The sequence below is a fragment of the Phaenicophaeus curvirostris genome, chromosome 2, assembly GCF_032191515.1.
Source record: "Phaenicophaeus curvirostris isolate KB17595 chromosome 2, BPBGC_Pcur_1.0, whole genome shotgun sequence".
NCBI lineage: Eukaryota > Metazoa > Chordata > Aves > Cuculiformes > Cuculidae > Phaenicophaeus > Phaenicophaeus curvirostris.
Genome location: NC_091393.1, coordinates 117,769,677 through 117,779,500, shown reverse-complemented (window position 1 = coordinate 117,779,500; position 9,824 = coordinate 117,769,677). Strand labels below are relative to the sequence as shown.

Sequence of the window (9,824 nt, the reverse complement as noted above, 5' to 3'; positions counted from 1 at the left end):
GAACTGGATGAGCTTTAACATCCCTTCTAAACCAAGCCATTCCGTGTTTCTATGACTCTTAAGTAAAGACGACCGAAACCATTCTCCAAGAAGCTACATTTGCCCGTTCTAGTCAATAGGTGGCATCCTCACAAAATGAAAAATTTAAAACCTCAGAATCCAGGAGTCACTTGTGTTTGCTTTAGGAAGATACCTTAAATCATTAATGGATTGATTCCTTGATTCTGAACATGGACTGCTGGGGTAGTTGGCCAAGCCCAAGCAGGAAAGTGTCTTGGAGATGGGCCACCTCCAATTCAGCAGTGCAAAGCACTGCATTTTTCTTTCCCAAACTGCACCTCTGACCCTCCTCCCCATGGGCATCTTGAGTTGTGACAGTCACAGAATCACAGAATCACCAGGTTGGAAAAGACTCACTGGATCATCGAGTCCAACCATTCCTATCAAACACTAAACCGTGTCCCTCGGCGCCTCATCTGCCCATCCCTTAAACACCTCCAGGGAAGGTGCCTCAACCACCTCCCTGGGCAGCCTCTGCCAGTGCCCAATGACCCTTTCTGGGAAAAAATTTTTCCTAATGTTCAGCCTGAACCTCCCCTGGTGGAGCTTGAGGCCATTCCCTCTTGTCCTGTCCCCTGTCACTTGGGAGAAGAGCCCAGCTCCCTCCTCTCCACAACCTTCTTTTAGTTGTGGCAGGAGTCATCTCCAGTGGTGTCCAGAAGCATTATTGCTGTCGTTAATCCAACTGCTCACCAGTGTTGACTTAGCCCAAGGCACTGATGTGGGTTTGAGCCTCTTATCTGAGGGTCTGCCAACAAACTTAGAACCATGGAATGGTTTGAACTGGAAGAGACCTTAAAGCCCGTCCAGTTCCAACCCCCTCCCATAGAAGCAATCTGTAACTGTAAACCAATAAATGTCAATATCTATCTATCAGAAACCTAAATTTCTTAGGAAAAGAAATAAATAACACAAAGATAAACCAAGATGAACGTTGCATCTCAAAACCACGGTTTTCTGAAGGTAGAAATCTTTCATTTAAACCAACAAACTGTGCTTATTACAACTGAAATCTTTAGAACTAAAGGTATTTCTCAAGCATTGCTTCATCCTTTTTTTGTGGTTCTTTATACTTTAGTTTGGAATTTTGAAGACTGGTGGTGATTTTGAAGGTTGATCACAGTACAAGGTCTGCCTCTGTTATGAACTATTATGTAAACTCAGCATGAATAAGCTACATAATTTGGCCAAGTGTTCCCTGAATCTTAGCCAATAATCTGAATAAAGCGAGCAAGAGCTCACTTTTTGTATTTAAAAAGTGCGTTTGGAGAAAGTCCAGCGGTCGTTCAGATTTCATTAACCTCCAGGTTAATAATTCACATTCTGTCCATTATATTATGAGGTGGAATCATTGAGGTTGGAAAAGACCTCTAAGATCATCCAGTCCAATCATCAACACAACCCCACCGTGCCAACTATACCATGTTCAGAAGAGCCAGAGTCACGTAGTTTTTGAGCCCCTCCAGAGATGGTCTCCACCACTGCCCTGGGCAGCCTTGACCAATGCTTCACCACTCTTTCAGGAATTGTTCCTAACACCCAATCTTAACCTCCCCTGGTGCAACTTGAGACCATTTCCTCTCATCCTTTTGCTTGTTACTTGGTTGAAGAGACCAGCATCCACCTGGCTCCACCAGAGCTGCAGAGATCAATAAGGTCTCCCTTCATTCTCCTCTTCTCCAGACTAAAACATCCCCAGCTCCCTCAGCTATTCCTCATAATATTTGTTCTCCACGCCCTTTTTGCTGTTTTTGTTGTTTACTGTGATCCCACAAGCGCAGGCTGCAGCGGGGATGCTCTTCATCCATGGCAGAACCAGACCCCATTGGGGATGCTCCAGCCCCAGCTCACCCTGCTCCTGCTCCCTCGGAGGATGCTCCTACCCAGCTTCCTGAGGGATGCTCCTGCCTTGTTTCCAACGAGGGATGCTCCTGCCCTGACCACTCTGGAAATGATCCTACCCCAGGTCCCTGTGTCCCTGCTCCCTCGGAGGATGCTCCAGTAAGTGACATCCCAGAGGGATGCTCCTGCCCAGGCTCCCCAGGTGATGCTCCTGTCCTGATTCCCCCGGGGGACGCTCCAGTCGCGGCTCCCCTGGGGATGCTCCAGCCCGAGCTTCCCCTGGAATGCTCCTGCCCCAGGCGTCCTTGTCCCGGCTCCCTCGGAGGATGCTCTGGTCCGTGCTACTCCGAGGGGGGTGGCCGGCTCCTCGAGGGATGTTCCTTGTCTCCGTTCCTCGAGGGATGCTCCAACCCCGGCTCTCCCTGCTTCTGCTCGGCTCCCCCGAGGGATGCTCCAGCCCTGGCTCCCCCGGGGGATGCTCCTGCCCCAGTTTCACGGGGAATGCTCCAGCCTCGGCTCCCCTTGCCTCTGCCTGGCTCTTTCGGGAACGATCGAGCCGCAATTCCCTTGGGGGTTGCTCCTACCGCAGCTCTCCGGGGGACGCTCCAGCCCCAGCTCCCCCAGTCCCACCTCCCCCGCGGATGCTCCAGCTTCGATTCCCTTGAGGGATATCTCTGTCCCGGCTTCCCCGAGGGATGCTCCAGCTCCGGCTCCTCCTCGGATGCCCCCGCTACCCAAGGGATGCTCCAGCTCCGATTCCCTTGGAGGATTCCCCCGCTCCGATTGCCTTGGAGGATGCCCCTGTCCCCTCACCCACGAGGGATGCTCCAGGTCTGATTCCCTTGGAGGATTCCCCTGTCCCGGCTCCTCCGAGGGATGCTCCAGCTTCGATTCCCTTGGATGATACCCCAGCTCCCCCGAGGGATGCTCCAGCTCCGATTCCCTTGAGGGATATCCCTGTCCCGGCTCCCCCGAGGGATGCTCCAGCTCCGGCTCCTCCTCGGATGCCCCCGCTACCCAAGGGATGCTCCAGCTCCGATTCCCTTGGAGGATTCCCCCGCTCCGATTGCCTTGGAGGATGTCCCTGTGCCCGTTCCCCCGAGGGATGCTCCAGCTCCGATTCCCTTGGATAATACCCCCGCTCCCCCGAGGGATGCTTCAGCTTCGATTCCCTTGGAGGATGCTCTAGCTCCTCCGAGGGATGCTCCAGCTCCGATTGCCTCGGAGGATGGTGCCTCCCTGGTTTCCCGAGGGATGCTCCTTGCTCCGCTTCCCTCGGGGGCTGCTCCGGTCCCGTCTCCCCCTCCCCGCCTCCGCCTTTGCCCGGGTCTCTCCTGCTCCTGCCCCGATTCCCTGGGGATGCTCCAGCTCTTCTTCCTTGGGGGATGCTCCAGTCCCTTCTCCCCCTTCCCTTGCCCGCTTCCCCGCTACCGGCGAATGGGCGGTGGAGGCGGCCCCGGAGGGTGGAGAGTGGACTTGGAGGAGGAGGGGGGGGCGTGGGGATCCCGTTCCCCGTCCCGTTCCCCTCCTACAAAACCCTCCCGGCCGAGCGGTCCTCGCTCAGAGCCTCCCGGCTCCTCAGCCGCCCCACGGGCTCCAGCATCACCCACCCCCGGGGACGCCCCCCACCCATGGGAGGCTGGCGGGGAGCTGCGTCCCCTCTGCATCCCTGGGGAGCTGGCGGTGAGGTCGGGGGCTCCCCTTGCTCTCCTCGAGCCCCTGTCCCGTCTGCCATGGCCCAACCCGGGGACTGAGCAAGGAGGTGGGAGAAGGAGCCACGGGGAACTTGCTCCAGCGTGGATCTGCCCAGCTGGTGAGTGGAGTGGGAATGGGGACGTGTGGATCTGGTTCAGGCTGGACATTAGGAAAAAAATTTTCACGGAAAGGGTCATTGGGCACTGGAACAGGCTGCCCAGGGAGGGGGTTGGGTCACCTTCCCTGGAGGTGTTTAAGGGACGGGTGGATGAGGCACTGAGGGACATGTTTTAGTGACTGATGGGAATGGTTGGACTTGATGATCCGGTGGGTCTTTTCCAACCTGGTGATTCTGTGATTCTGTGATTCTATGAAAGGGCGGTGGGCTGGGGTGCAGATATGTGACCTGATCCACTGTGGGAGGTGTCCCTGCCCATGTCAGGGTGCTGGAACTGGACGGGCTTCAAGGTGTCTTCCAACCCAAACCATTCAACGACTCCATGGTGGAACCTGCCCTATGTGGGGAGGGTGCAGAGGGGCTGGTGTCTCCCTGAGCATCCCTGTGTGGGGACACACCAGCCCTGTGAATGAGGTGCAATGCTCCAGGCTTGGGGAAGAGTGGCTGCAAAGATGCCCAGTGCAAAAGGACCTGGGGTGCTGGATGACAGCAGCTGAACATGAGCCAGCAGTGGCCCAGGTGGCCAAGAAGGCCAAGAGCATCCTGGCTTGGATCAGCCATGGGGTGGCCAGCAGGAGCAGGGAAGGGATCGTCCCCCTGCACTCCGTGCTGATGAGGCTGCACCTTGAATCCTGGGTTCAGTTTTGGTCACCTCACTCCAAGGAAGACTTTGAGGGAATGGAGCTGGGGAAGGGTCTGGATGACAAGTGTTATGAGGCTGAGGGCCGTGGGGCTGTTCAGCCTAGAGAAGAGGAGGCTGAGGAGATGATACCTCATCAATTTCTGCAGGTCCTGGAAAGGAGGTTGGAGCGAGGTGAGTGCTGATCGCATTTCCCAAGTAACAAGTGATAGGATGAGGGGAAATGGCCTCATTTTGCACCAGGGGAGGTTATGATTGGATATCGGGAACAATTTCTTCACTGAAAGAGTGGTGAAACCCTGGCAGAGGCAGTGGTGGAGTCCCCATCCCTGGAGGGGTTCAAAAACTGTATGGCCATGATCCTTTGGGATGTGGTTTAGTAAGCACTGTGCATTGGCCTGATGGTTGGACTGGATGAGCTTAGAAGGCTTTTCCAACATCAATGATTCTTTGCTTCTATGAGGTCTGACTCCACGGTGTTCCGAGATCCCCCTTCTACAGGTTACATGGGTGATGCCTCCACTGTGGGGTGGGACTCGGGTCTGGGAATGCTCCCTGCCCAGCCTGCTCCCTGCGGGGATGAGTTTAGCTCAGGAGGGATCGCAAGAACCCATGGAGCACAGCACCATGAGTTTGGAAGTGCTCAGCATGTCCCATTTAGTTGGTGATTTTAACTCCTCCCTCGTCAATGCCCTACTGGGGACAGGGGGCTGTTGTCTCCCAGTTGAGTACTTCAATGAAACCTCAGTGGCAATGGATGCCCTGAGATGACAGAACTGGGACCAGCCCAGCTCAAGCTGCCTATCCAGAGAGTCTGTGACAGCAGGATCAGGTCCATGGAGAGAGCAGCCTTGCCTCACAGTGGGTTATATAGAGGTGGTGTGCATACAGAGATACCCCATGTCCTAGGGGTGAAAGCGGCCCTGGGAAGCTTGCAAGTATACGCAGCCCCCATCTTCCCAGCCCTGAAGAGGAACAGACATCCAGGAGCAGACACCAAGGCTAGATGGTGCACAGGGCACATGGTGGGACATGAGTGGATGGCAGGAGCTCTTCCATGGCCAGCAAACAAGGGTTATGTATTGTCGGTGATCTGTAAGGATGCAGGCAGGACCAGCTGGTGGTGGACCCATGGTCCTGCTGAGTTCACCCACCAGCTTCTCCCTGCAGTCACTGGGTCTGGCTCTTGTCTGGGGCACAGCCAAGCCCACCCTAGGCCATGGGTTAGTCAAGAACCCATCATAGAATCATGGAATGGTTGGGTTAGAAGGGACCTTAAAGCCCATGCAATTCCAGCTCCCTGCCATGAGCAGGGACACCTCCAACTGGATCAGGTTGCTCAAACACTCAACCCGACCTTGAACTCCTCCAGGGATGGGTCAGCCACAACTTTCCTGGGCAACCTGGGCCAGAGCCTCAACACCCTCACAGGAAAATGTTTGTTCCTAAGATCTCATCTTGATCTCCCCTCTCTCAGCTGAAATCCATTCCCCCTCATCCTACCCCAGCCCTCCCTGATCAAGAGCCCCTCTTCAGCTTTCCTGGAGCCCCTTTCAGTCCTGGGAGGTTGCTCTAAGGTCTCCTTGCAGCTTTCTCTTCTCCAGGCTAGAGGTGTGGTCATGAGCTTTGCCAAGCGAGAGCAGAGAGCTCCTTCAGTGAGAAGGTCCATGTCCTCACCACCAGCCTGCTCCATACTGCACTGGACCATAGTGCCAGAGCCACACGTGGTACTTTATTAGCCAGGATCAGGCCAGGTCAGGATGTGCCGTAGCCACCAAGCACCATCTCATGTGCCTGTTCTGCTCCACCAGCAGCTGGAGGATGGACAACAAGGCCATGTACCTTCACACCTTCAATGAGAGGGAGAACGGCTCCATCTTCGAGGAACCCTTCGAGGGAAGGAACCTTTCCAAACTGAACCTCTGCGAAGACGGTGAGTTTGGGCTCCACATGCAGCTCTGTCTGAAGCCAGTGGCAGAAATCTGGAGAGCTTCTAGGGGGTACGTGGAAACATGGATTGCTCAGGAGCAGCTCAGCAATTTGGACTTGTACGGACAGTGGTGTCTGGGCTGAGTCAGGTGCTCATCCTTAGCTGTGGGTCCCAGAGAAACAGAGGAGCAATCCCTGCCCTGGGAATGGAGGTGCCCAGAGCGAGGGTGCCTTGGTTGAAGTAGCATTATGATGAATGTCTGCATCCTAACTAGACCAGGAAACTTCTTCTGTACTGCTGCCACGGCCTCAATGGAAGAAACACTGGGGAAATGTGACTGCAAGGAGGGTTCTGTGCCTCCTCTCCTGTCTTCCCCTTTCTGGTCTGATGGACCCAGGGCATTGTGGGCCCCTCAGGATGCTCAGGATAAATTCAGTTCTGCCACTGACCAGGCTTGTGCTCCAAGGAAAGTCACTTTGTTTGCTAAAGGTTGGGTTTATTTCCCCTCCATGCTTTTGACTCTCTTGCATGGGGTCTTGTTCAGAGCTTTCCTGCAGTGGGGATGGTAGCACCAGGTCTGTGCAGCAGGACAATGCGCAGCCAACGGAGGCCCCATCCCTGAAAACATTCAAGGTCAGGTTGGATGGGGCTCTGAGCAGCCAGATCTGGTTGGAGATGTCCCTGCTCCTGCAGAGAGGTTGGACTGGATGACCTGTAAATGTCCCTTCCAGCCCAAACCATTCTATGATTCTATGACAGAGAGGGACCTTCTTGCACCTCCTGCTCATCTTAGCTGGCCTCTGTCTCCCCTGTAGACTTGCTGAGCTCTTTTCCTTCACTCTTGCCCCACAAAATCCTGTCCATTTTCCACCAAACCCAGGCTTGGTCCCCAAGCAAACAGCCCTGATTGATTTGTCCCAAGGCCTTTGCAGCTCGGGTGGGAGAGTCCAGGGTGGTGGAGTTGGGTGCTCGAGGAGAGACATGAGAGGTTCCCTTTAATGGCAGCTTTACTCAAAGACTGCTAGGGAATCTTGTTCTCAGCAGGCTTCTGCACCCCACCGCAAGCAGGGGATTGGAACAGTGGAGGACTCACCTTCCTGGTTTTAGGCACATGGGACGTCCCTGGGATGGGATGGAGAGCCCTGAGTGATTCCAAAGAGCAACCCGCATGCCAGGCTGGGCTACATCCAGGCATGCAATGAGCTGGGAACACCCATCCCTTGTCAGAGTGCACGTGGTTGTAGCAGTCCTTGCAAGAGAAGATGTGATGTTAATACTGAGACCAATGGGATGAGGTTTAACAAGGCCAAATGCCGGGTCCTGCACTTGGGGCGCAACAACCCTGTGCAGCTACAGACTAGGAAAAGTCTGTCTAGAAAGCTGCCTGGAGGAGAGGGACCTGGGGGTGTTGGTTGACAGCGACTGACCATGAGCCAGCAGTGGCCCAGGTGGCCAAGCAGGCCAATGGCATCTTGGCTTGGATCAGAAACGGCGTGACCAGCAGGTCCAGGGAGGTTATTCTCCCTCTGTACTCGGCACTGGTGAGACCGCTCCTCGAATCCTGTGTTCAGTTCTGGGCCCCTCACCACAAGAAGGATGTTGAGGCTCTGGAGCGAGTCCAGAGAAGAGCAACAAAGCTGGTGAAGGGGCTGGAGAACAGGCCTGATGAGGAGCGGCTGAGAGAGCTGGGGGTGTTTAGCCTGGAGAAGAGGAGGCTGAGGGGAGACCTACAACTACCTGGAAGGAGGTTGTGGACAAGAGGGAGCTGGGCTCTTCTCCCAAGTGCCAGGGGACAGGACAAGAGGGAATGGCCTCAAGCTCTGCCAGGGGAGGTTTAGGCTTGACATTAGGGAAAAAATTCTTCACAGAAAGGGTCATTGGGCACTGGCAGAGGCTGCCCAGGGAGGTGGTTGACTCACCTTCCCTGGAGGTGTTTAAGGGACGGGTGGATGAGGCACTAAGGGGCACAGTTTAGCGACTGATGGGAGTGGTTGGACTCGATGATCCGATGGGTCTTTTCCAACCTGGTGATTCTATGATTCTATGAAAAGCTGGTGTCTTCCATGACTGAGGCCACCATTCTCAGCACAACCTCGCGCTGGAGCAATGGCAGGAAGAGTTCCAGGTCTCTCCTTGGTTTTGTGGCAAGTCACCCCACATCACTTAAGGCAAACCTGCTCATCCATAACTGATCCCGATGCAGAGCTGGCCCTCCAAGGAATCCCACTGCCATGGGAGACGTTACTGGAGTGAGGTCTGTGGGGCTCTCTCTGGTCTGCAGCTGCACAGAGCAGGGGCAAGGTCAACCCTGAGAGCTTCATCATGAGGATGGGACCACCTGAATCCCTCCTGGGCTCATGGAAATGCTCAGTGTGAGGCTGAGGACCAGTGCAATGGACTGCTGCTTGCCATGACCCCCAGGACAGCAGCCCTGGGCCCACCCAAGACTTGGGGAATGACAAGTCATAGAATCATTAAGGTTGGAAAAGGCCTTTAAGAGTATCCAGTCCAACCATCAGAACATCCCTACCATGACGACGAAACCATGTCCTCAGGTGCAACAACCACATGGTTTTTGAACCTCTCCAGGGATGGGGACTCTACCACTGCCCCGGGCAGCCTCTGCCAGGGCTTCATCACTCTTTCAGGAAAGAAATGGTTCCCAATATCTAGTCTAAGCTTCTCCTGGCACAACTTACGTCCATTTCCTCTTGCCCCATCACTTGTTACTTGGGAGCAGACCCAACCCCTGCTTGGCTCCAACCTCCTTTCCGGGAGATGCACAGTGTGATGAGGTCTCCCTTCAGCCTCCTCTTCTTCAGGCTGAACACCTCCAGGGCCCTCAGCTGCCTCTCATAACACTTGTCCTCCAGACCCTTCCCCAAGCTGTTCCCCTTCTCTGGACCCGCTCCAGCCCCTCAAGTGAGGGGTCCAAAACTGAACCCAGGATTTGAGGTGCAGCCTCACCAGCACCAGCTCCAGGAGGACAATCCCTTCCCTGCTCCTGCTGGCCACCCCATGGCTGATCCAAGCCAGGATGCTGTTGGCCTTCTTGGCCACCTGGGCCACTGCTGGCTCACGTTCAGCTGCTATCAACCAGCATCTCTAGGGCCTTTTCTGCTGGGCAGCTTTGCAGCCACTCTTCCCCAAGCCTGGAGTGCTGTGTAGGGTTGTTGTGTCCCAGCTGTGGGACCTGGCACTTGACCTTGTTGAACCCCATCCCTTTGGCCTTGGCCCATGGTTCCAGCCTGTCCAGATCCCTCTGCGGAGCCTTCCTGCCCTCGAGCAGATCAACACTCTCACCCAGCTTGGTGTCACCTGCAAACTGACTGAGGGAGCACTTGATCCCCTCATCCAGATCATGGATAAAGAGATGAAACAAGACTCGCCCCAACAGCTGCTTTCAACCTTCTGCACCCCTGATGACTGGGCGGGCCACAGCTCCAGCTCCCCTGGGCATGGGCAGGGGGAAGAAATAT

At 55.2% G+C, this 9,824-nt stretch overlaps 1 protein-coding gene across 3 annotated transcripts in view; it reads left to right on the top strand.

Moving 5' to 3' along the window:
- Nucleotides 1–3,442: 3,442 nt before the first annotated feature.
- Nucleotides 3,443–9,824, top strand: part of SCARA5 (scavenger receptor class A member 5) — a 41,269-nt gene continuing 34,887 nt past the window's right edge. For 2 of the 3 annotated variants that reach the window (XM_069850685.1, XM_069850683.1), the window contains exons 1-2: nucleotides 3,443–3,715; nucleotides 6,230–6,348. In XM_069850685.1, coding sequence (XP_069706786.1) covers nucleotides 6,237–6,348 — 112 coding nt within the window. In that variant the 5' untranslated portion in view covers nucleotides 3,443–3,715; nucleotides 6,230–6,236. Of the gene's footprint in view, nucleotides 3,716–6,226; nucleotides 6,349–9,824 lie in introns of all 3 variants that reach the window. The other variant, XM_069850684.1, reaches the window with a different exon arrangement.